General features: G+C 36.8%; 1 protein-coding gene across 15 annotated transcripts in view; it reads left to right on the forward strand.

Annotated features, from left to right (window-relative positions):
- The window catches only part of CAMK2D (calcium/calmodulin dependent protein kinase II delta), a 462,200-nt gene that overhangs the window by 420,078 nt on the left and 14,176 nt on the right, over positions 1-27,946 (forward strand). For all 15 annotated transcript variants that reach the window (XM_089911562.1, XM_089911561.1, XM_089911565.1 and 12 more), the window contains one exon: positions 7,917-7,965. In XM_089911562.1, the coding sequence (XP_089767688.1) occupies positions 7,917-7,965 (49 nt within the window). The remainder of the gene's footprint in view (positions 1-7,916; positions 7,966-27,946) is intronic.

A 27,946-nucleotide genomic window follows, 5' to 3' on the forward strand; every position in this document is an offset into this window, starting at 1 on the left:
ATAACATTTAAACTTGACCCAAAGTCAAGTGGTCAGTTCATTTTGAATATATAACTTAGAAAATCATCTGTCACTTCTCATGTTCACGCCCAGTCATTTCTTCAGCACCTGTCTGTGTGTGATTTGGGAATTTCCAGAGCTATGGTGACCATGCACTTGTGATTCCCGTTAGGTTGGCATTTACCTTTGATTAATTCCTGTCCTCAACCTGTAATATTCTCTTCCTTCTGCTTAGTTTATTCAACTTAAAGTTCAGTAATGACTGTTGATGTCTGCTTTTTTGCCAATGTAACATTGGTGGAAATGTGATATTTAAAATTTTCCAAATGTTTTATTCCCTTGTGTTTTTCTGTATTGTTTGGTGATGCAGAGCTCACAGTTTCTATTGAGACATTTATTTTTACTACTATCCTTATATAGAAAGAAACATTTCCAGAACTTTTTTCTTCCAGTCAACTTATAGTTCACCTTTAAAGACAAAATTATTCTGTGCTCCATGCTTTGATACTTTAAAAATTCAACCGGTCATATTTTGTTTCTTTTCCTTTCTCTTTGACTGGTCAATTCAGAAAAGGAAGTCCAGTTCGAGTGTTCAGATGATGGTGAGGATCTCTATCTGCCAGATTTCTCCTCCTGTGAAAATTCATACTTAGGAATAGAACAGTCTTATTTGCCCAAGTTAGTGTAAGTGGAGAAAGTCTAGGATCATTACAGGTTAATGTTAATTAACTATCAAACGCAGTGCCCATGTTCAAATATTATTGTTTTTCTTTGAAATGGAATTTTTGAAATATGTAAAAAAGTTTATACCGTCATCCATATGCTATTAAAAAAGTGCAATTTTCTCCTAAAACTGAAGAAACCATGACATAATTAATGTCTATAGTTATCGTGAAAAGTGAAGGAACACTATAGGATTATTTTTAAATGGTGATCATGATTACTAAGATAGGAGTGATTCTTAGTTCAGATAAACCAGAATGCATCCACCATGGAGTTTTATAAATTGTGTGAAAGTGATCTTACAAGGATTCATCCAAGTTAAGCACCTTTGGAAAAAATATTTATTAACCTTAAAACTGAATGAACTCAACACCTGAAAAATAAGAATATCTTGCCCATGCCTTATTCTTGTTATTCTTATAAAGTAAGAATAGTTCAGCACATAATTTAAATATCTGGTTTCATTTAATTTTTTAAATAAAAATACTCTGCTTCCATAATATAAAATAAATACATTTCACAAACAGAAGTGCCAGAGCTCTTGTATATTTAAAAGACAGCTGTGGTTGAGCGCATACTTGATATCTGATTCTTTAAAAGGAAGTCCTCCTAGCCTTTTACCTAGAAATTCTCCTATTATTTTAAATTAATCAATATTACAAATACCTTCAAAAGATTTTCTACAGTAAAAAAATCATTAAGCTAAACTTTAACAAAAATGTTTCTAACTGTACATTTAAACACAAGTAAAAGTGGTGGTTGAGGGACATATTCATTTAATTCATATTTGCCATGCCTAACAATAAAGGATGGCTCATCCAGACAGAATGGCCTTCATTTGGAAGAGACGACAGTGTGTGTATGCTGTGTATCTGTGTGTGAACGTGTGTGTGAACGTGTGTGTTGATGTGTGTGCACTTATACGGTTATGTTTGTGTGCGTAGGTATGCCCGTGAGACATTTCCACTAAAATAAAGCAGTTCTTGGCAACCACAACCTAGGAAAAAAATCAAGTCTCATATCTCAGAACAGAAAAGATCTCAGTATATTCCTCTTTCATTCTTTGCAATCACTGATACAAACTAAATGGATTATATTAAATACCTGTGGGCTTTAATCTTAAACACTTCTGATAATTTGATAAGAAGTCAGCTGTGTTTTGCCAAGCACTCTTCCTGAATAGGAAATTATTTGCATGTGTGTCCCTCCTCTTTTCTCATATATTCTGTACTAAAGTGAATACTGAATTTTGACCCTTCTTTAATGAACTCCATTATCTCTTATCTTTTTGGCTATTGCACAAATTTTATGTTAAATTCTGCACACTTCTATTTAAAGAAAAATTTTAAACTATCCTCGAAACATAGATTGATGGTCTAATATTTAAAGAGTTTTCCAGTAAAGGGCACCAAGTTTTCTCTCTTTTCTTGCATGTCACTGAGCTCAGTGTTATAGTGTATTTAAATAATACTGGTACCAAATAGTCACAGAAATAGCAACGAATAGAAAAGCAAATTATTACATACCCAAGTTAATTTTTTGGACCTTCTGTCTTCCTCTCAGTGTCAGTTTCAATATGATCTGTAGGTATAAAATATGAAAGAAAAGAATGCTTAGAAAGTCTAAACAATTAAATTCGTGTAATTGCTTATAAATATTCATTTGGTATTCATTTATTTTATGCAGAATGTTTTTCTCTTTAAGTCCTTAAGTACATTTATACTAAAATTATGGGGTGTATTTTTTAGATAATAATATGTAAAGAAAATAACTAGATAATATAGTGCAAGAAAATGAATGTTAATTTATATTTGTTTGATAATCACAATGTCATGCATGAGTTTAAATGAATGTTGAGTATTACTTTTCAGTCTCTGATTCTTTAGTAACCAAACTCAATTGTAGTTTCAAGTTGCCATTTGTCAACAAAGAGTCTTCTCTGGGCCATTACAATACTTATTGACCCTCTGAGTTGTTTTCACAAAGTGGCTTCCATAGTGATAATGATCTTTCTTTAAGGTCAAAACCAATTATGTTAAAGCAAGGGAATGGTATTACCAAATAGTCTTCAACAGTAGCAGTAATTTGATAGAATACATAGTGTTTTCCTCTCAAACAATTGTGAAAAATAAAGTCATTTTGCATCCAGAATATAGTAAGGAGTTCGATTTGCTCATTTATAATTGAAGATGTATTTTTTAAAGGAGACCCAGACTTATCATTTTAAGATATTTTACTATAAAGCCTGCATTTCATCAGAAGACCTAAGTTTTTAATTTGATACCTACTAAACAAAATGATGATGGCTCCCCAGAGAAAGACAGTCTATGTGTGACTTCAGGCTCAAGGATCAAATGAAAAAAGGAATGTATTCATAACAATGAAAATTGGAAGCTGGGGAACAGAATCCAACCTGAAGAGTATGAAAATGTTTACATTTATTTCATACTCTGACACTTGATTTGAGCTCCGTTGAAGCAGCTCTTTGTCTGTTTGCTAAGGTGGCACAGCCAAAGCAGCCAAGTCCGTTTTGTCATTCCACCATCACAGACACAGTCCTAGCCCGGGTGTGACCATCGGAGACTAGAATTGATCATCATTCCTGTCAGTCATCACCGTGTCTTTCACGTTCATCTTCAGTGGCTCTTTATTTTCATGTCTATATCTCCACATAGACATGCTGTGTATAGAGACATTGGCTACCGAGGGGTTTAAGGCATCTCTGTTTCTATTTTCTGCATACCTACAGATAAACAACAAAGCCAACGTGGTAACCAGCCCCAAAGAAAATATTCCTACCCCGGCGCTGGTATACCTGGACTCTTTGTAACCCTTCTTAAGTTCTTTACTGTTTTTGGTGTTTCTCTCATTTGCTTTCACTATATAGATACATACATTTTTTATTTTTATTTTTTTGGATTTTGTTCTTGTTTTTGCTTTCTAAGATATGAGAAAAGTTCTTTTCTTTTTGTTAAGGTAGTTGTCAAACAGTGTGTTTCTAACATGAGATGACCTCATTTCATTGTTGACCATTGTACTGACGATAGCTGTGGTCTTCAGTTAAAAGCGTTGCATGCTGCCTTAGAAATACCGTAGAATGCGCTTTGGTTGCTCTTAGCTCTTCTTTTGATGATAGCTCTAGATATGCAAACAGTGGTTTCTTCTTTTCCTGACGCAACTGTTGACATCAAGGAGAGCTAAGAGGATTACTGCCAGACAAAAGTAAATGTGGACCTTATTCAGAGTTGCCGTTTCTCTCTTATTATGACAGCAGGGCTTTGTAAGACCTCACTTTCTGAGATAAAGAGGCACTGGATAATTTAAAGCTTTTTGTTTGTTGTGTTTTAAATTAAATTATCACTGTTTCACTTTAATCCAAAGGATGAAATTGCATAGCACAGAGCTTTGAATTATCAATGGGAATCAGTTTTTTCCATTTCTATCAAATTCCCACTGTTAACAACTCAATCAGTTTAACACTTTGAGACCATATTATGTTGAAATTCAAGGTTTGAATACTGGCATTCAGTGTTCTTAGTTTCCTAATGTTTTCCCCAAATTATTCCATGTTTTGATTTATGAGTTTCAGAAATGTTAATGGTTTTTTACTGTCCTGTGTACTGTACTGTTAATTTCAGATGAATGGAAAATGTTAGGGAGATTGTCCCACTAGAGTTAACCAGAAGGCTCAATTTAAAAACATTTGAAGGAAGGACACCTCAAGATAGCAGGTTACTTACTAGCAAAAAAAGACAGTGTTGATCATACCTCCAGCCAGGGAAGGGAAGAATGACGGCAGTAAATATGCTTTCTAAGTACTCAGCATAAAGTGTAGTGGAGATGAGATAGTCTAGTGGGCAGAGTGCTTATGATTGAAGAGCATTCTCCATGGGTTGCAGTAACTCCCAGTTGCTAGGACATCATATAATGAAAGTGCGAAGCATGCCGTTGATGTATTGACACTGAATCGTTTTTTACATCAGTTATTTGACTGTTATTTTCCACTTGGGACTATTTCTTCAATTTTCTAGTAGAAAGTAATAGGAAAAATAATCTATTCTTCATGGAAAAACATGACTTTACAAACAAATCTTTCATGTCAGTCTATAAAACAGAAATTTCTTATATATATATGAATTAACATGGGATTTAACAGCAATGTGTCTCAAATTACAGTGTTTATATGATTAGTTCTAGAACCTTTTCAATGTTTCTCAGAATTTCTTATGGACTTGTGAAATACATTCTTTAGGATAGCCCTTTTTTAAGCGTTGTCCAATGATTCTAGGTTTTCCAAGGGTATTTATCTGTGTATTGTGACACCATAATTTGTTCTCAAATTAATACAGCTGAAAAATATCTTCACAAAGACTTTGAGATCATCTCAGAAAGTTCTAATCTCCAGTGCCCTTGGCCAGTTTTCTATGGGACAGATATTAACAGGCTGTTTGTTAAAGAAGAAAGGAAAGCTCTATCTGGTATAGGACTTTGTGAAACAGCAAGTGCCTCTTTAGGTCTCCAAACTTCAAAGCCTTGTCTGTATACTGATCACGAATAAGGTCTTTTGCATGCTGCTGCTGGGTACTGAGGTGCTGTATCTCATGGACTCACCAGGGAGATCTTTCATCAGAGATCTTGTCAGCTGCAACCTCTGACAGTAGTTAACATTGCTTAAGCTCTTGTCACTATTTAGTTGTGTCAGCTGGCTCACTCTGCTCTGTCCCTGCACTAGTTAAGAATGTACTTACCGATGCGAACTGTTTCTTTCTCTATTTTGTTCTCACTCAGGAGCCCCAAACTACTGTAATCCACAACCCTGATGGAAACAAGGTATTCAGAAAGAATCAACATCATCTTGCTTTAATAAGATTACACATCTCATCAAATATTCAAAGCGAAATTAATTCATAATCTCAAATTAGGAAAGAAAACCCTTACCCTTTTCTACCATACTTTCTTTTTGGGCCTAATTTATCTGGAACTATACAGATATTTCTTTGAAAACAAAAATGAATGACATTGTGAGAGAGAAATGAATGGTGCAATTAGTCAGTAAAAGTGCAGTTAACAAGTCTGTATGTCGAGATGACTGTGTATCTTAAGCAATTCCATCTGGTTTTTCCCCCCATGCCTGTCTGCATTGTACTTTAGATGTGTTCTGCATGAAATTTTAGAATTTCTTGCTATATCATTCCACTATCTTCAAAAAAATCAACTTGAGTTCACAGTTATTTGTTTAAATTTAATGTTGCTTTTGAATTTTATTCGTTCTGTTGTCATAGTGTGCTTTTTGTTTTCTTTTAATTCCCTGTTGTTTGTGGTGTTTTTGTTGTTTGGCATGGATTTGAGGATAATCAGGGAGTTTCACTTCTTGTGAAGTACGTTTGTTTTTGTTTAATTATATGCATTTCAGTAACAGACATGTAACTGCTTATCCTGAAAGAAGACTATGATGTTTCCTATCCATTGTAAATTGTTTGCATAGCACGTTAACTAAATAACAGTACTTGTATATATGTCCATAGGGTGAAAGGAGGCAGTTCCCGAACATATTCCATCTTCCTGCTTTGTTACTTCTCATCCATTATTATATCTCTAAGGGGAGGGAAAAATACTTCATCAGACTTTTCTCAAATTTTAAGTATAGTCATGAGTCTTACTTTTCCTTACTCTTATCTACAGTGTTAAAGTCTTAGAAAACACATTTCCTCTGGTCTAACATTTAGTTGGTCAATATTAAAATTACTAAAGTAAAAAAACATGAAGTGTTATGTTCCTTAATATGAGATGTATTTTACAGTCATGACACTTACAATGTTCTAAGTCCCTAAAAGACTCGAGGTAGTCAGGAGCATCACACATGTGAACAATTATTTTCAATATCGTTAGCAAGTGAAAGACCAAGCATAGCAGCTGGAGTGGACACTTCGATAATTCTAGCTATGTCATTTGTAAGAGTTGTTGCATGATATTTCCTGTTTACATGAATTATTTTTACAGTGCATGGGTTTATCCTCATCTTGAGTTTAAATTTGAATACTAGGTCACATTAAGAAACGCATGAAGACTCTGCTTTGGTTTTATGTTGTGGAGACTCTGGATATATCTTTAATTAGTCTGTCCCTTTGGATTAAATATTATATATTACAGTTGTATAAATTGATCATTTTTTTGAATATTGAATCTCTAAAAGTACACTGACTAATGTTTGCATCATTTTCCAAAATTTGTTTTCATTGCTGAACACATAGCTATTGATTAGAAGTTTCCAATTTTTTTTGGCAGTAGCCTTTAATCATTCCAAGTAGAAAATTGTGTCTTTCTTATGAATATTACTAAATTTCTTTGCTAGAAATATTTTATTAATACATTATTAATGGAAAAATTTGTCAACCATTTTAAGGAACGTGTCTTAATACTGGCAGTTACAGTGTCCTTTTAACTGTGCTTATTAATCTGCAACTTCATTTGTAGTTTTACAGAGAAATAGCTTTGTCTTTTCATTATGGGAGCAAGTTTCTTATCAATAAAGCCAGTTTCTAATTTAGAAATGAATGGAAAAGATCTGCTTTTTCCTTGAAAGTAAATTATTCATATAATTCCATTGTGCTGATCACAAACATGGAAATTCTTCTTGAAAGCACTTTCACCATATCTCAGCTTCTTCGTCAAATGATTCAATGAAACGCTTTTTCTCTCTACAGAGAAGTCAGGCTGATAAATAGCCTACAAATTTACTACTTGAAATAGTGCCTTACACAAAGAAAGGACTAATTACTAATTAATTGGGAATAAAAAATGTTGTTTTTTAAGGTTCAAATTCATTAGGCTAGTATATTCAACTTCTCATAAATACTTAGAGAAAGCACACCTTATGGGGCACTGTAACACAACACATCCTTACACAGCTCTTAAAATAAGTTGCATACTTTGACTACTTGTACAAATCACCTTGATTTATCGTGCTTCGGGGATTAGGCAACCAGAGTACTCCTTTTTTGAAATGTTTGCAGCATTTGACATTTTATTTCTGTCAAAACCACGTAACATATTTGTACATTTGCATGTCGGCATATGCGCACAGCCTGCTGAAGAATTTTGCATGATATGTATATCACTTGCCAATTTTTTGAGAAAAAGAAAAGTCAAGCTATTCATTGTTTGCAACTTTAAATATGTTTTCTTCTCAACAGGAGTCAACTGAGAGTTCAAATACAACAATTGAGGATGAAGATGTGAAAGGTATGATTAAACCAGAAATAGAAAATCCCAACTCAGAGTTACATATATCTCGGAAGAAAAGTATTTGTTTCAAATAACTAATAAGTTTAGGAACTAGGTCTATTCTGAGACACAAAATTACTTTTCTTTTTATAAGTACATTATTATTTTAATTATATGTACTGATTTTGTCCATTTTTTCTTCACATTATATTCTTTTCTCTGTCTTTAAACCATAGACAACATGTGGTATATTCAAGGATATTGTGATTTTAAACTAGTAATGAATGTTTGGGATCATATCAAATTCTAAATATATCAGTCAAAAGGTAATACAAAAGGTATATGTATGTCTAGAAAACAACTTATATTCAAGAACAGAGCATGAGAATAACCATTTTTTTTGAAACTTTCAGTAGTCTCAATTGGGTTTCAGTGAAATTCTGCATTTGTCAGCCTTTTAAACCTAGATTTTCATGCACTTTTCTAATATATTCTTGATCTCCATTCAGTTCATTTGTCCAGGTTCCCTTAGCTCCATATATGAGTCATTGCCAGCATTTCTATCAACATCTTCTCAGTGCCTCTGCACATACATACTAAACACACATTTGCAGTCAGTTTTCTTCTTTTTGGTCTCCGGGCTATTTTGTTTTTTTTTTTTAACATCTTTATTGGAGTATAATTGCTTTACAATGGTGTGTTAGTTTCTGCTTTATAACAAATTGAATCAGCTATACATATACATATATCCCCATATCCCCTCCCTCTTGTGTCTCCCTCCCACCCTCCCTATCCCACCCCTCTAGGTGGTCACAAAGCACCGAGCTGATCTCCCTATGCTATGAGGCTGCTTCCCACTAGCTATCTGTTTTACATTTGGTAGTGTTTATAAGTCCATGCCCCTCTCTCACTCAGGGCTGTTTTAGAAGTGTTAATTTTGCTGCAGTTGTTTATGCAGTTTTGTATTCTTATTTTTTTAATTTAGTATACGTAACTACAATTCCTACAGGCCACTTGTCTAGAAGCCATTCCAGAAAAAGAATGGTAAAAACAGGGATATTTAAAACAGAAGTATTAAAGGAAAAGAAGTATAAAACAAATTCAGAGAAATGATCCATCAGATAATTAAACATTATCTGGAAAGATTATTACCTAATAGTATCCCCATAGGCTTTAATTCTGTAGGTAGCATTGGTAAGATATAATGTTGAAAAATTGTATTCATGTTATAGAATAAAGAACCTGGAAATTCTCAGGTCAAGGAGACATATAAGCTATTTAAGAAATGAAAATGGGGCTTCCCCGGTGGCTCAGTGGTTGGGAGTCCGGCTGCCGATGCAGGGGACACGGGTTCGTGCCCCGGTCCGGGAGGATCCCACATGCCGCGGAGCAGCTGGGCCCGTGAGCCGTGGCTGCTGGGCCTGCGCGTCTGGAGCCTGTGCTCCGCGGCGGTGAAAGGCCCGCGTACCGCAAAAAAAAAGAAATAAAAATGACTGTAGACCACAAGTTGCTAGTCACCTCTGCTGACTCCTTCCTCTTTGGTCGTACAGAACAGCTGACACTTAAATTGTAGTCTCTATTTAGATTACTAGCGCACTGATCTAACTTCGCTAGAAGTAGTCAGTCATTATTTACAGTGGAAAGGTGGATAGCTGTGTTGAGGATTTTATTTAGTAGCTCTATTTTTTTTAATTTATTTTATTTTTGGCTGTGTTGTGTCTTCGTTGCTGTATGTGGGCTTTTCTCTAGTTGCGGCGAGCAGGGGCTACTCTTTGTTGTGGTGCGCAGGCTTCTCATTGCGGTGGCTTCTCCTGTTGTGGAGCATGGGCTCTAGGCGTGAAGGCTTCAGTAGTTGTGGCACATGGGCTCAGTAGTTGTGGCACGTGGGCTCAGTAGTTGTGGCTCGTGGGCCCTGGAGCGCAGGCTCAGTAGTTGTGGTGCATGGGCCCAGCTGCTCCGTGGCATGTGGGATCTTCCCGGACCAGGGCTTGAATCCGTGTCCCCTGCATTGGCAGGCGGATTCCCAACCACTGTGCCACCAGGGAAGCCCGAGTAGGTCTATTCATCTCCCTCTTGCCTCTGAGCTAAAATTTGAACTGAAGTAATTTTATGAATCACTGATGTCAGTCTTATTAGATAAAGAGATTTTTTTTAACCAAATAAGCAGATGTGCCATTTAGCTTTCCCAGTGATTCAGAAAGCATCATCTTTACAAGTATTTTGGACTCATTAGCTCTTTCACCCAAACAAAATGTTTATATGACTTTTTACATTCTTCTCCTGAACGGGAATCAAAAAGAAGAAATAACCTGTGCATTCTTCACTGGTGAGACTGAATCTTTAAATAACTGAATAAAATTAGGAGAATACTAACACCTCACTGTATGCAAGTCATCCTCTGAGGAATATGTTTATTCTTGGGTGATTACAAGCAGGGTTTTAATAAGTGGTCTTTCTCACCTGAACTGGACTCTTCACTATACATATTGGCTTAGGGTGATTGCTGTTAATCTGTGTAAATGTCAATATATAAACAGAGTCCCTGACAGTCTCACCTTATAGCTTATATTTATTTGGTGAAATGAAATTATATCAGTACTTCTCAGAAAACAGCTCTTCTCTTGAAATCACAATGATATGGGTTTCATCTCACCGCTGGGATTTCCCAAATTGAGACAGTATTTGTCTCTATATTTATGCTGAGTCTACACACACCAAATGTTAGAGAAATTAAGCGTAATATTGAGATCAAAAGAAATATCCAGTTGATAAGTGAGCCCAAAGTGCCTTGGTTCCTTTCCTTAAACTCAATGAATAAATTTTTCAAGTGTCTGCTTTATTTTCCTCGGGTGGATGTGGCCACAGAATCTTATATATATTAGGCCTCATATGTGTTCTTTTTAAGACCCATACGGTCTTTTGGTGGTTAACCTTTTTAATATTGAATGATATCAGAAAACTTTAAGACTTAGAAGATCCTTTGAAAGATCACCCAGGCCATCATTCTTACTGTAAGACAGGTGGTACATAAAACTGTCATAAATGTTTTTGATATATTTATTATGGTGGTGATAGGCTTGTGTGGGAATCTCTCCATTTATTAGTGCACTGTCTTTCAGAAAGACCCTCATATATTTATACATTTGAATGACTGTACTCTTTTCTCTTTACCTCAGAGTTTGCCATAGCTCTGAATAGCCTGGTAGGGAATGCGTTTTTTTGTCCAGCTCTGTTAGAACCCAAAGTTACACATATATCCAACATCTAGGAACTCACAAAGACCAATCAATTATATCCCCTGACCAAAACCATACCCTCACTACAAAACTCTATCTTATCCACAAAACTGCATGTCTTTTCTTCGACACACACACTTTCCAACTCTACCCTTTCTATATACAGCCTTGTATATAGAAGGGTGAAACACCACAACTTTTAACATACTCTTAAAGGCATATTCCCATAGTGCACTCCTCCGTGCAGCCACACGCTCCATTCCTTCCTGCTGGGCGCCCCCACCCACCCAACACCAGCACCTCGACTGGCATCGTTTCGTGGCGGTGTGCGCATCCCTTGAACACCATATCGCATGCTTCCCCTGCCAGTGTGGTGCACATTCCGTCCCATCCCTGAGGACCAACCTGGCAGGGACAGGTCTACCTCCCCTCCACTGTAAAGAGACATGGGGAGGGGGAATTAAAACATCATGGTGACCTGACCGGAGGAAGAAACGAGGTGAACCAACAACAGGGTACCCTTTTCTGACCTCTTCTGGAGGAAAAAGGTAGAAAGACTAGCAGCTGTCAGAGGAGGAAGAAAGCAGAAGTCGTAGTAGATTAATGGTCCTTTCCATTCAGTGCAACCTAGAGCACCTGGAGAGCGGGGATTTGGGGAAGACCCATTTTCCTTGAACTCTGCAAATTAGTTTCCATTCAGAATGGCCTTTGGCTTTCAAGAGGCCCGGGTCCTGGTCACTCTTGCTTTGTATCTAAACTATCTCAGCTTCCTCATTTATTCAGGGAATGTTTACTAAATGTCTACTGTTTGCCTGAGCTCCACGTCTTCTCTAGTTTTATTCAAGAGCTTTCAACACCTCAGGCAAAACATTCTTCCGTGTGCTTTATATGAATCTTTTGTGCTATCATTTAAGCCATTTCTCACATTTAATTCAATAAATATCAGGAAAACTTACTGAAAAAGTCAGACCCAAGGTAAGTGCATTTCATATCTAAACGTCCTTTTATTTTCTTTTTCTTAAAAACCTTCAGCATTGAGTTATAACCACAACATTTTTCTGCCCCAACTCACAGTCACCCTAAGGGACTTTGTGTTGTTTCACAACTCTTCTTTGTAAAAAGCTTCTGGTCCTGTGTTTTCTTTCTCCAAGGCAACGTATTGACTTCCTAGTATTGACCTTGTGAGCAGCTTCCTAATTTTGTCCTGTACTCAACCCAAATATTATCTCTAACGCTACATCAATAAATTCAGTGTAACGGAGAGATACTAATAGTTTAAAAACAAATAAGCATCTTAATGAAGCGTAGTTATTACCATAGAAGCACTGTGATAATAACAGGCCATTATACACTTAAAAAAAAAAAAGTTTTTCTATTAGAATTTATGGTGTTTTCAAAATATGATTTTCTTTAGGTCCAAAGTTAATGAAATAATCATTGCATTTTGAATATATGTCTAGTAATTCATTAATTCCAGGTGTTGTCAAACAGCTGGCATTAGTGGCCTTTCATGACTAGATGGCAGTGATGGCAGTGCTGCTCTCAGGGGGTGTGCGTGTACCTAAAGTGGTCCTTTTGACGCTGTGTACATGTGAAGACTGTCCTTTGGTTTGTGGCTATAGCAACGGTTTGCAGGGCCTGCTGCTGTGTGCCACAATGTCTCTCCACCTCCTAGCCTGCCCAGCACCATCGCTTAGAGTCAGCTACTTCTTCCTGATGCGTGCGCATCAGTTTGGTCCATCTACTGCTTTTTCACAGGATGCCAGAGCTGTGCAGCCCCTGTCGACGTTGGGCTCCTGTGTGCCCTTAAGTGATCTCTGTCACTCATCCTGCTTCCGGCATCTCACTTCAGCTCAGCCTTCAGCGGCTGCTTGGATCTCTTGCTGCATTTCATCTTTCTTACAGCTCTAGGCCGGTGGAGCTCTGTACCGCAAGCAGAGATGTATTGCAGAAACGTGAGACTGGCTGTATGTGGGGACTTCATGCTCGTTTATACTCTTTTTCCTTTTGCTGACACGTAGGTGATGGTAATGTGCGTAGAATGTTTGCATAAGGCCCCGTTTAAGGACACAGGTATTGACAGCCTTATCTCTTGACTGGAGGCAGGTATATGATGACACCTGGATGTCATGGTCTCAGCTAATCTACAGAATCACTTGATTAGTGAGCTTTTTGTGATCTGGACACAGATCACAGTAGTGGACAGTAGTGTCTTTTGTAAATCTGGACAGTAGTGGACAGTGTGATGACTAAATGCTCAAATTCTACTGTTTAGTGCAAATCATCGTTTCTGTGTAGGCTTCCCTGGGGCAGAGGACCACTTGATGCCTGTCCCCTTCCCACCTTAAGCAGTCTGTAACTCAGCACTTGCCTTGCATGCATTTCTTACTTCAAGGGAATCTGCAAATTAAGAAACTCCTGGTTATTTTATTTAAGGACTTTTGATGATTATGTCATTCCATTAGATTGAAAGTGTCTTAGAAGACCTGTAGGGCAGTGTACAGTAACTTCTTTTAGGTTTCTAATCCAAACTTTGATTTTTAAAAAGGTTTATTTAGAAAAATTCTTGTCTGCATGTGTGTGTCTACCTGTTGATCTTTTAACATTTAGGTCAAGACCCAAAACTTATAGGACTGCTGCAGAATTCATTCCATTCTACCACCGATGTAAAATTACTTCATTTTCTCTTTTCTTTTTCACATTCCTTTATTTTACCCTCCGCACTCACTCTGTTTTTCTCTTCACTCTTTGCCTTCTGTGAGACTTGAATCTTAAATTTGTCAGTGATAGCCTCAGGCTTGTTTAGCCCTGCTGACCAATTATGAGGTCAAGAAATCTTACCAACCCCAGGTTAAAACAAAGTCTGAAATCAAAACAAAACAAATGAAAGCAACCAACAAAAACATGAATGAAGGCGCTTTATAGAAGAGACTATCTAGAAGTAAAGGGTTTTTATTTATTTGCTTTTGGAATGGTATTTTCATTATTCAATTTAGTGCAACAAATGTTCCGTGGGCACCTGCAGTGTAAAGTGCTCTACGGAGGTGATAGCCACACTTCTTGCCCTCATGAGTAAGTCTAGAAAAGATAAAGATGATTCTGCATGATAGTGTACCTTCTTTGTTTCTGGCTTGTATCCAGATAATTCTAAAACAAGAATAATATATTCATTGAAAAACAAACATAAGGACATAGCTACAGATAGTCATGTGAGCTAATACAGAAAATTTCAGATGCATGTAACACATGTAATTCCTAACAAAGAGACCTCTATTTGGAAAATTTGGATTCAATTAGTTTTTTTCAAAAGATCATTGAACACCTACTATGTACTAGATATGATAGACTAGGCTGAGGCAAAAAAACCCTTGCTCAAGGAGTTCTCAGTCATGTAGTGCATTCTTTAATGAAATTGCTGGTCCATTTCCCCAGTGAATGGCTTTTTGCATTAAAATTTTATTCTATGTTAAAGAAAGTTTCTTCTAAGGTACATGAATGTTTATCCTTAACACTTAGTGAGTTAGGTAGTCTATTTTTTCTTTTGATATGTAATAGCGTAACATTTTTCCCTTGGTCAGTGCTGTTAAGCAAAATGTGCCCGTCCATCATATGAAAAGTAGCATCATATTTGGTACAAAAAGACAGATTTAGTTATAGGTATTGCTTTTTTTTTGCCTCCTCAGTTTTCCTTATATACCCAGTCTACCAGCAAATCCTACGGGTTCTCCCCTCAAAGTACACTCAATTTTTTAAATTGACTACTGCTCACTAACTCCATTTCCGTCACCCTGGTCCACAAAAGCATCATTTGCCTACATTATTGACATGACTTCTTAGCCAGTCTACCTGCTTTGGTATTACCTGTTTATGGTCTATTCACGACACAGTAGTCAGAGTAATGCTTTTAAAATATATCAGATTATGTTTTGTTTCCATTGGCCGCCAATGTCTTTAGAATGGATTATAGGGCCCTCAGTGATCAGGACCTCTTCCAGCTATACCTCCCTTCACTGTCTGACTTCATCTGCTATTAGATGTCTCAGAAACACTGTCCTGATATGTATCAAGCTGGTTGCTGCCTCAGGGCCTTTACAGTTGCCATTCCCTGCCTAATATGTCCTGATACAGATTCCATGTGCTTGCTGCCTCTTCTCTTTTTTAGTCTCTGATCAAATGTTACCCTCTCAGATCTTCCTTGATGACCCTGTTTTAAATTGTTTCCCTCCAAATCCAGTGCTCCCATTCTCCTTCTCTGCTTTCCTTTTCTCCTAGTATTTATCATTATCTGGAATATGTATTTTACTTATTTGCTTACGGTCTCTCTCCCCCTACTAGGATATAAATTTCTTCAGGGCAGAGATTTTTGACTGGTTTGTCCACATGTATATCCACAGTATCTAGACCAGTGTTTGGCAAGAGTAGGAATAATAAGTATTTAATTGATGGAGGAAGGAAATAAGATAGAAATCAACCATGCCATGTCCTAGTAGTCACTAAAAAGACTAGAATTCTCTAAAAGTCATGATCACATCTCAACTTTTTATCTCCATAGGTTTTTGTCCACACTTTCCCTGCCCTCACCCCATAATTGAGAAAGTAAAAACATAGAAAATGAAAATTTCAAAAGTAAGTCACAGGATCCTCTTTCCTGTGTGGATGGAGGATGTGTTTTGGTGTCAAAGATAGTAGGTTTGAATTACAGCCCAGCCTTTTATGAGCTAAGCAATCCAGCTGCCCATGTAAACCTCTCTGAGTCATATTGTGTACAGTGGAGATAATGATGTCTCAATACTTAACCATTTTTTACCTTCAGAAGTAAAAATTTCGTATGATTCAAACCTAACAATAATAACAATAACAAAACGTAGTCATGTTAACTAGAGATAATATTTGTTAAATGCCTGGCCCATGATAGTCAGCAAAATTAATTATATTAATTCTGGCCATTCTTTCCTATGAGTACATGATATAAGCACAGAGGTTCACTACTAAAAGAGTCCGTAAATCTAAAGGGACCTGTGATTTTTATTGTAGCATCAGTGTTTCTATTTTCTAAGCCATTTATTTTGATAAGTGGGTAAACATCTGTAAACGTTAAGACCCACAATCTTAACCCACAATCCAGCCAATCTACTTACATAAGCAAACAAAGAAGCTGCCCAAGTACAGAAAATAAATTCATATTTGGTTTAAAACAAAAGCCAATATTTTTAAAAAGCTTTTATTAAGGTAACAGTATTATTTTAATTTGTCATGAATTTTAAACAATTAGATTATTTTAATTCACTGTTTTTTTGCTTCCATGATATCATGTAGTAGGCACTTAATAAGTTAATAAATTAATTATGAGGTTTTTGCATTAAGTTAATTTTGTTTGAACTCTTAAAATTTTTGAGTTTAGAGACATATTTTGTTATTAATTAAACATAACATTTTAAGTAATGACTCAGTCTTTCCTCATTTAAACTGATCCTTTTATCCCTGGATGTTTTCACGTGTTTTGAAAAATTGGCTTATTTTGAGTGTGTCTTCATTATCCCTGATGAGAATAAAAGAGAAGTATGTAGACTGATTGTTTTTGACAAAAGTAAAATACATATTTTAAGAGGAGTGTATCTATGCCAAATTCTCAAGCAAACTATCTCAAGAACCATAACATAAAATGTCCCTCTTGGAGACCGTGATTAGCCAGTTCAGTGTTTCCTCAGAAGGAAACTAACCATCTTGACAGAAGTTAACAGCTTAAGTGTGAAAGACCTATTATTTGTTTGTTTTTGAAGTAATTCATTACAGGATTATTGGTTTCTTCATTAACATCACTACATGGGGTTATTTACACTCTGTCTATCCAGCACAACACAGATGGCAAACGTTAAGGAGAGAATTTGGGATTTTAGGGAAAGTTTGAGTAATAGACAAAAACCCATCATCACTATGTGTTTTCAGATTTTAAAAGAAAGAAAATAAAGAAATTGTGCTCCAGAATGTCATTTGTTTTCAATTTGAGCTAGAGAATGTTTTCAATTGGGGAAAATAACTTGCTGTGGTGGTGTCTATTTTGAGTACAGAGTATTTTTACTCTCTACTTAACTAGTTTACTGAGAATTATAGTATTCTAATTAAAAAAATTGTATACTATTACATTGTATAGAGTTACGGTGAACAAAAATGTAAAGATACTGCTGAAGAATAGAGAATTACCTCTGAAAAGCTTAAGTCTCTAATGACAGAAAAGACAGCTTATTTAAAGAGACCCCAGTGATTTTTTTAGAGGTACTGTGACCAGTGTAGAAATGGTATGAGCATATGAGATTGTGTTTTTAAATCTCTCTTCAGGAAATAGAAGTTCTTCATTTATAACCTTTATAAGTGAAAAAAAAAAAGATTAGACTAAGATGGAACTTACTAATGCTATTTAAATATATGAACAGTTAATAAAAATGAAGTGTGGTGCTTGCTTGTTTGTTATGGAGGATAAAACAAACAAAACGTTTGTTTGGGATGAATGTGTAAGCGCCTGTGTCTGAGTTGAAGGTCCTTTTAGTCTGTACTAGAATTTTCTAACATGAGCAGTGTTGTGAATTATTGAAGAATTTCCTCTTCAGTGGTTTGTGATGTGTTGTATAATCTGCCTATGCAAGTGCTAAAGATAACCCTTATAGGCGTTCTAAGTGGTCTGTCCCCCTGGAACTTCACGTTTCTAAGTGTGGACTGTTAATTACTCATCAGATAACCTGAATGGTGTCTTTGATGAATGTTCATCTTTTATATTCAACAAATAATGGAAAAAAGTATTTCATACTCACAAATATGTATCTACTATGTTACATTTTATGATAATTTACATTTATAATATATCCTAGAATAAATGAAAGCAACAGTAATATGTTGTTAGTTCTGAAATATATAGTTCATAAATGTAATTCTTTCTATACTCACATTGATTAAAACAAGAATAACTTTACTGGTCTTGTAAAATTTGGCCAAGATATTCCAACAAGTACTTGTCAACAGGAAAAAATACTACACAATCTAAAAGTTGAGAGTTATGTTTTGTTCGAGGACTATAGCCTGGGAGGCAGCCTCTCAGATAGCTCTGAGGAAGTGTCCCAAAGAGGTAAGGGAAGAGCCAGGGTATGTAGAAGTTTTTGCTGGAAAAAAAAAATTAGTGGAACATCAAAAGATTACTGCTAATCTCACACACACACACACACACACACACACACACACACACGAAAACAGACATCCCAAGTTAGTGAATTTAGTGCTTTGTATGTATGGGAAGATGCAAGAGTCTGGGCTCATTGAAATTATTCTTTGATATGCATCTTAACTATCTAGGGCCAGTATCCTCGTTTTTTCCATCCTGAATTCCCCTCAGGGTGCACCGTCAGGGGTGGCTGCAGTGGCTGATGGCTTGATGGCAACAGCATTCTTGTACTTTACTGAAATGGTAGGCAACCTTTTTGGTCCACATACTTTTAAATCAGTTTTCTAAGCTGAATTTAGATCAGAATATCCCAGAGCTAAAGCGGTTATATAGTGCCAGTGTGAGGTATATCACTTTAATAAAAAGCATTAGCCATGAAAACTCATTGAAGAATTTTTGGTCTGATAAGATATTTTCACCCTCCTAAATTAAGTTTTGAAAAATGCAGTAACTAATCACAAAAATGACTCTTGGTCCTAGGAGTCTTGTCACTGTTCTCTGTCAAATGCATGGGGACATGAGAAGAGTTACAGGAATTCACATCATTTTGTGAATGTGTGTGTGTGTGTGTGTGTGTGTGTGTGTGTGTGTGTGGTGAAAATAGGAGGTTATTTTCCTCCAAACCTTAAGTATGTCTTGCAAGTTGTGATAACCCATTATAAATTTATCCAGACTGACTACTGCTCTGCCTTTTCAATCCATGGTCTGACATCTCAGAAGGCTATAATAATCATCAGGTCATCAAAGTTAGGCATATAGGCACATATATTACATCGAGCCCTGACCTTTGGATCTACGATGCTGTAGACAAATGCATTATACAGTTGACTTATCAAGAGAGTCTATTAATTTCCCATAATTTTCCAAATTAAAAACATTCCTTAACTATAGATACGTTATTTGTTCCATTAACTTTTTTCACTAGTTCCCTAATTTACTATTGATTGTAGATGCTCTAGTTATTCTGAACAACGTGTGGTGTGACTGGGTTCTATGACATATTTCGTGAATTGGCCTCTCTTTTTTCCACTTCACTAAACCTGATCTGCTCTTGCAGTTTCCATTCAATGATTCTGGAAGCATGGATTGGATAATGATAGACTTTGCAATGAAAGTTGCTGAAGATGAGAATTAGCTAGAAAGCTTGGAATTACAGTGAGAGCAGATGCTGCTGCATATCCTTGAACAGTAGTAAGATCTGCTGTTTTATCTTGTCAGTCTCATCAAGGGAAATTGGTCAGAATGAGATGAGTATTACTTAACACTTAGAAAGAAGTGAAATGATGTTCTTATAATTAAAATATCTGTATGATCTGTACAGTGGTGGGTGAGGAAACTGCTTAGTGTCAACCTCATTGAAGCAAACACTGGTGTGAGAAATACTGAAATGCGTTTAGGAACTTGTGTGAACCTGGAAACAAGGGGAAAAGACCTTAAAAAAATATATGGGACTTAATAATAAATGTAGTCACAGAATAACATTTTTTTATACTCTAACTGTAGTCAGCCTGGTGCTTTCTCAAAAAAATCCAAAGACATCACACTTCAAATAATTTTGGTGTATCTTTCTGTTTGTTTTTTATTTATTCTTGGTCCAAGGGAGCATTCATGAATCTACCAGTTAAATTATTCAGGAAAGTAGAGTTATAAATAAACTTATCTAAACATACAGTGAATTCTGTTTTTCATTGAAGTCAAATTTTATACTTTTTCTAAAGGAATAGGTTACTTAAAAGAAACTAAATTAATTATAAGCTGAGCAACAGCAGTAGAAATCATTGAAAAAAATAAAAGCCTACACTCACGGCTGCACAAGATTTTAACTCTTCTCAATATTTTATACTGCCTGTCCATACTGAAGGACAGAGCATGAACAGGTTGGCATTTACTTTTGACCTGAAAGATACATGCCCTGTTTTGGCTAATAACATGTAAAATTGATTGGAGGGGTTAGTTGGAATCATTACAGCTCCAAGATTTGGGGAAAGCTGGATCTCATTCACGACAAAACAAGCCCCCCAAAAACAAGGCAAAAAATAACTTTCCAAATATTTAAAAATCCTAAGTCTCATTCTCTCTTTTCTTAGTCTGATTTTTCTTTTGAGACAGTAGTTTTAACCATCACCTTGGTTCTGCAGTGGAAGAAGGAGATAACTCTTGAGAATGCTTAGTATTTCTCTTATCATGCAAATATATACACCTGATGCCCGGAGACTACAATTTTAATCTTAAATCTAAGCAGTTGATATGATTCTTTGAACCAGTTTCTTAAAATCTTTCTTTTTTCCATGTCGTCAACTCTTAACTGGAAGTGGAACCACACCTATCTAATTCATAAAACATCTTAATACTTAGAATACTCAATGGTATTCATAATGTTGTCCTATTTCTAGCTTCTGCAAGTCAGCTGCAGGTGGCAGAAAAGTTACCCAATTACTTTAATGTGGATGGACTGAATTCTTTTATATCAGCAAATGTTCTGTATAACTATATATAGCTTCTTTAGACCCTGAAACTTTTATGTAAGCCATTTTTAATGAAAATCTTTATAAATACTTTACACATCCTTTAATCTTTAAAAAAAATAGTAAATATTTTTTTCATCTTCAGATTCAGACTCATCTTAGGAATGACACAGCCATATTTTGTAACCCAATGATATCTTCACAAACCTTTTAAAAAAATCTAAACCTATTTTCACTTACACTAAATGATCCCAATGCCAGACTTTTCTGTTCTTAAATATTTGTTAATCATTTACTGTCAGACCATAGCAATTTAACAGGACTAAGACTAGTAGTACTTCTTCCCCAATTAACAATTTATGCCTTGAAATTCAGAGTAGTTAGGTTTTTATAGAGCAAAGTACAAAGATGATTTGAATAATTTATCTTTTAAATCTTGAGGGCCTCTGGCAATTAAAAGGCTGAATATTGGTGTTATTGAACAAGTGAATTATGGATAAGTGAGCTTTACAATAATTTCTTGAAAAGCAGTCTTGACTAGAAGCTTGGTAATTTCCAGGTGTTATATTTGGATAAAATATTATATAATAGAGTATTAAACCAATCAACTCCAGAATCTTCGATGACTTTGATTTTAAAAGCCAAAATAATGGAAATTACTCTCCTAAATATTAACTAATATATCAAACTAGTGAAATAAAAATAGTCACTAAGAAACAAGCTGTTAATTGCACAGGAAACTCCAAACATAGATGAGTTGATAGGCACCTTTTTCTATAAAACTACCCAGAACATGAAAATGATCCTAATTTGTATATTTGCCTAAAATAAAAACTATTCCCAAGAGTTATTTTTGTTAATGGCAGCATGGAAAAAGACAATAAAACCATGGGATACCCAGTTTTGTGGAATTGGTGTATTAATTAATTACAACTCTGGCTCAGTAATTAAGTCATCAGTCACCTTCCCAGAGGAAGTTCAAAGACATTTAGGTAGTTCATTTAAGTTTATGATTTCAAAATATTGAATTAGGCACTATGGGCTGGAAAGGAACATAGATTAGTGAATTAAACAGCAGACAGTACCTCAGCCAAATAAATCTCCAGCCCTGGCACAGCTTCTGAATTTGCTGGATGACTTGAGTAAGTCACTTAACCTCCCTGTCCTTCAAGTCTCTGGCAGGCAGGCACCCAATAACTCTGAGAAACATGGAAGGAGTAGTTAAATTAAATAGAGCAAAATTTTTAAATTTATTTTATTGAAATATAGTTGATTTACAATGTTGTGTTAATTTCTGCCGTACAGCAAAGTGATTCAGTTATACATACATATACATTCTTTTTCATATTCTTTTCCATATGGTTTATTACAGGATACTGAATATAGTTCCCTGTGCTATACAGTAGGACCATGTTATTTATCCATTCTATATACAATAGTTTGCATCTGCTAATCCCAACTCCCAGTCCATTCCTCCCCACCCACCTTGGCAACCACAAGTCTGTTCTCTACATCTGTGTGTCTGTTTCTGTTTCATAGATAGGTTCGTTTGTGTCATATTTTAGATTCCACATATAAGTGATATCATATGGTATTTGTCTTTCTCTTTTTGACTTACTTTACTTGGTATGATAATCTCTAGGTCCATCCACGTTGCTGCAAATGGCATTATTTCGTTCTTTTTGATGGCTGAGTAGTATTCCATTATATATATATATCACATCTTTATTCATCTGTCAATTGACATTTAGGTTGTTTCCATATATTGACTATTGTGAATAGTGCTGCTATGAACATAGGGCTGCATGTATATTTTTGAATTATAGTTTTGTCCAGATATATACCCAGGAGTGTGATTGCTGAATTATATGGCAACTCTGTTTTTAGTTTTTTGAGGAATCTCCATACTGTTTTCCATAGTGGCTGTACCAATTTACATTCCCACCAACAATGTGGGAAGGTTCACTTTTCTCCACACCCTCTCCAGCATTTATTGTTTGTAGATTTTCTGATGATGGCCATTCTGACTAGTGTGAGATGATACCTCATTGTAGTTTTGATTTGCATTTCTCTAATGATTAGTGATGTTGAGCATACTTTTATGTGTTTGTTGGCCATCTGTTTGACTTCTTGGGAGAAATGTCTATTTAGGTCTTCAGCGCATTTTTCAATTGGGTTGTTTGTTTTTTGGTTGTTGAGTTGTATAAGCTGTTTGTATATTTTGGAAATTAAGCCCTTGCTGGTCACATTATTTGCAAATATTTTCTCCTAGTCTGTAGGTTGTCTTTTTGTTTTGTTATGGTTTCTTTTGCTGTACAAAAGCTTGTAAACTTGATTAGGTCCCATTTGTTTATTTTTGCTTTTATTTCTATTGCCTTGGGAGACTGACCAAAGAAAACATGGGTACGATTTATTTGAGAGAATAATAGAATAAATATTGACAAAGAGTAAATGAGTAGAATTGCTAAGCTAAGATGATACATATAAAAAAAGCTAAACAACTTTTGATCACTGATAAGTAAATCTTTAGGCACAGTTCACTAAAAGATTTTAATATTCGATACTCTGCTAACATTTTAGTGAATCTCAATTTACATGTATAAATTCAGTTTATTTCCTAACCCAAGTTCCATTGTAGGCCAACTAGTCTTCTGAATAAGTTTTATTATTAAATATTTTCACCTCAAACTAATAAATTTAAAATCTGAACAAAGATTCAGAAAAAGCCTGAGCTCAAATAACTTGGTTCTTTCTCTCCATTCAACTCTCTTAAAAGAAATTATAAGTTTAAACATTGATAGATGTGCCTAGTTTAATCTTTCTAGACCTATACAGATTACTTCCCCATGGAAATACTGTGGCCTCATATATGGTGGTAATTCTGCTGATTTTGAGATGCGCAGGACCCATGAATGCCTTTCCAGTTAGCATAATCACAGCCAGGCTGCTACCAGACATGATCATCATCACTTCCATACTTGGCATTTGTCTAATGCATTAAAATGCACAAAGAACTTTATATACATTGTCTATTCATGTATTTATGTATTCATATGTGCATGCATTGAGACATTTACTCAATACTAGGTGTTAAAAGGTAGAAAGTGGTCATGTCCTGGTCAGATGTGTGAACATCCTGTGATAATGCTATAGGAGGACCACAGTGAGATTGAATAGCTGCATCTGGAACACTCAGGAAAGTCCATACAGAAGAGGTAACATTGGAGCAAAGTATTGAGGGAGATTTCCAGGCAGAAGACAGAGTTTCCAGGCAGAAGGAACAGCGAGAGGAAAGGCACAGAATTATCAATGAGCCAGGACTAGTTAGGAAAGAGTGAGCCCCTTGGTGTAGCTGTAGAATAGGTTATGTGGGAGCCCTGGGGGAAAAGAAGTGTCAGGAAATGAAGCTGGAAAAAAAGAGAGTAGGAAAACCTTTAAAGAACAAACAAACAGGGCTTCCCTGGTGGTGCAGTGGTTGAGAGTCCGCCTGCCGATGCAGGGGACACGGGTTCGTGCCCCGGTCCAGGAAGATCCCACATGCCGTAGAGCGGCTGGGCCCGTGAGCCATGGCCGCTGAGCCTGCGCGTCCGGAGCCTGTGCTCCGCAACGGGAGAGGCCACAACAGTGAGAGGCCCACGTACCGCAAAAACAAAAACAAAAAAGAACAAACAAGTGTGAGCTTTGGCTTCCAGAGAGTGGGGGAACAGCACGGTCAGCTCTGTTCTATAGAGGGATGATTCTGCAGCAGTGAGGAGTGGAGGGGCTGGTGAGGAGAGGGTATGGGAGGAGAAGGGGGAGACCTCAGGGCAGGAGTGGTTAGGAACATCCGACAGCCAGAATCAGAGCAATGGCAATGAGCCCAGAGAGGAAGAAATGGATCTGAGAAAGATTTGGATGAATAAAGAGGAGCCAGTGATCAACTGTATGAGGAATTGAAAAGAGGCATCAAGGATTTTGGTGTAGGCAGCTGAGTAGATTACGATGCCACCATCCAAGATGAGAAATACAACAGAAGCAGCAGGTTTTGCAAGGAAGATGCTTGACGTCAATTTTGAGCACCCAGGTGTGAAATGCCAGGACAACAGGGAGTGTTTAGATTGCAGTCACAAAAATGAACTTGGAGCCCAGAAAGATTTAAGGTCCGTGATAGAAATTTGGCAGTCTTCAGTAGATGGTCAAAGCCAGAGGAATAAATGAGATTACCAAGAAAAAAGCAAAAGAAATGAGGAAGAGGCTGAAGACATACCCTGGGAAACAACACGGTAATTGCTAAGGATAAATTAGATGACTCATGGATGATTGGATAAGAAAGCACTTGAGTTGCTCATTCAAATACGTACTGAACATTTACTCTATGCCATGTACTATGCTAGATGCGGGTTGTAATGGTGAGGTACCTACCCCTCTGGAGTTTACAACATAATAATAGAGAAAACTGATCAAATACACACAAAGAAGTACGTAAGTACCAGTGTACCAAGTGCTTTTAAACAGCAGGTGTAGGATATGTGTGAACTTATAACACGGGGACCTCTCCTAAAATGAGACTCCAAGTAGGATTTTTTGAAGAAATAATAGGTGAGTTGAAAGCTGATAAAAGAAATGAAGGCAATAATGGGGGACACTTTCCCAAGAAGAGAGGGCAGCTCACATGAAGAGCTGGCAATAGGAGGAAGCATGGTCATTTTGAATTGCTGAGAGAAGGCGCCATGGGTGGGGTGTAGAGGATAAAGTAAGGCAGCCTTTGAGTGGGGCTGGTGAGATGGACGGGGTTTAGATTATACGAGGTTTCATAGTCCCTCTTCAGATAATTTTTCTGGACAAGAAATGATGGGTGCTTGTACCGGAGTGATGGCAAGAAGAAAAGAAGAGGACTAATGTGTAAGGCCTTGAAAAGACAAAATCAATAGGACTTGAAGGATTGGATTTGGAGTGGGGGTGTGAGAAAGTCAAAAATGATCCTCAGGCTTCTTTCTGGCTCGTGCACCTGGGTGGATGATGCCGTTCACCAGGATGGAGGTCCCTGGAAGAGCAAATAGGTTTGTGGCAACAGAAGTTCATATGCTCAGTTTAGGGTATGTTGGGTTCCAGACGCATTAAAGATATCCAAACGGAGATTCCAAAATAGGCACAGACATACAGACCTGGAGGAAAAGTCTAGAAACAAGGTAACAATTTGGGAGTCATGGGATACAGACAGCAATTTAAAACACTGGTGTAGATAGAACTATAGGGATAACAGTATATGGTAAGAGGGCCTCAGACCGAGCCTTTAAAAGGAATTGAAACGTTTCAAGTCCACATTGCAAACGAGAGTGAGATGATGAGAAAAGAGAAAAAAGGGGAGTATTTCAAGATGGCAGAAAGGATTCACCAGCAAACTCTGTGCCTTTGGGCAGTGCCTGTACTCTGTACTTCTCTGTTAACCAGAGAGGTAACATCGGTCTGCATATCTCAGAGAATTGTCCTGATGCTCAGATCTGATAATGCTTGAGAAATGTTGAAATCTATCCGTTGTTTTATTACATAATCACTCTCGGTTCCCAGGGTTTTTTTTTTTTTTTTTTGGTTTTTGAGTTTGTTTGTTTTTTTAAACACTGGGCCCATTCACACTCTTATCTTTCTCTTCCAGGCTTCTTTAGAACAATAAAGAGACAAAAAATATGAATTTGAACATGGCAGTGTTCTCAGTTCTTTTGCAGAATTGCATGGAAAGTAATCGCACTCAGGATCTGGAGCATTTCTGCCGCTTGCTTTTCTCTCCTGCCTTTCCCCTAGGAACCTGGAAATCCCCAGAAACTACTTTGGGACCTGTGGGTATAGGCTTGAGCACCGCAATTCTATAAATAAAACTATTTGGTAATCAGTTCCCTGTGATTAAGTGTCTAGCCATGAGGTTAGAAGCTTCTGGTACTCAGGGAACACCTTACTGGTACACTCTTCCCTCGCCTTCAGGGTAATTAGTGACACCTCTCAAGCTCTCCCCACTTTGACTTCCGGAGTGGCCATTACTTGACATTCAGGAAGAGGGAAGGCCAGAGGATAGTGACCCCTCCCCCCAGACCATAGACATCCGGGCACCTTGCGCAGTGATTGTTCCTCAGCCTCACTGCTGGCGAGAGGAGATATAGCTAGCATCAAACCCTCCTTCTTCCTCTAGGTCACTGTGGCAACAGTTCCAACCACAACAGACTTCTATATACAAATGATTCATTCCCAGCCTTCTGCTTTCCTTTAAAGAGTCAGCTGTCATGTGCTGCCCTGACTCACTCAAGCGCCTTTGCTCCAGGGAAATAAGCACTCTAAAGATAACTGAGTTCCAGGCCCCTCCTGAGCCAAGAGAGGCACGTTGCTTTTATGATGATGCAGCACAGAAGCATTCTGGCTACTTCCCATGTGCTGTCCTGCCAGCTACAGCACCACTGTTTCTGAAAATAAGAACTAAGAAGGCAACTTGTGTTGCTTTGATTATGCAGGACAAAAATTAAGCCAGTTGTAGGATGCAGACTGTTGAAGAGCTAATGAGTGTTTCCATAGTGGTTCAGAGTGAGACATGGCCATGTACACCAATGTTTCTAGTTGCATATTATGCTTCTGAAGGAATCTAGAGACTTCCAGGAACTTCAGAAGGTGACCCAGAACTGTTCGCACTTTGTAAACTAACTCTTAGCCTAATGAAGCTCTTCAAAGGGCAGTGATCTTATGTTCATTTTTTCCTTCTTTTATTCTAAAAAATTAACATTGTTTTCTAAACTGTAGTTTTTTTTTCCTATTAGCCACATAGCATCCTAAGAGATCTATTAGTTTTAAATGAGGATTTAATACGAGGAGGAAGTTTTGGTAGTCACATTTTTCTAATCTCATTTTCTGAGCTCCTCTGCACCAGTGTCCTTTATATTCCAGAATTGGGTCAGCTGTCATGCGTTTTTGCCAAATGTTCATACTGTTGACGCTACAGACAGATGAATCACTTATTGCCTAACTAAATTAAGCTAAACTGTGCCATTGGCACCATCCCTATTACAGAATTATTCCCTGCCACTACTTCTGTCAGTATACTTTGATGTTTGATATATTATAGCTATTCA

The sequence above is a fragment of the Delphinapterus leucas genome, chromosome 5, assembly GCF_059928025.1.
Source record: "Delphinapterus leucas isolate spDelLeu-1000000601 "Yukka" chromosome 5, BTC_Dleu_Yukka2, whole genome shotgun sequence".
NCBI lineage: Eukaryota > Metazoa > Chordata > Mammalia > Artiodactyla > Monodontidae > Delphinapterus > Delphinapterus leucas.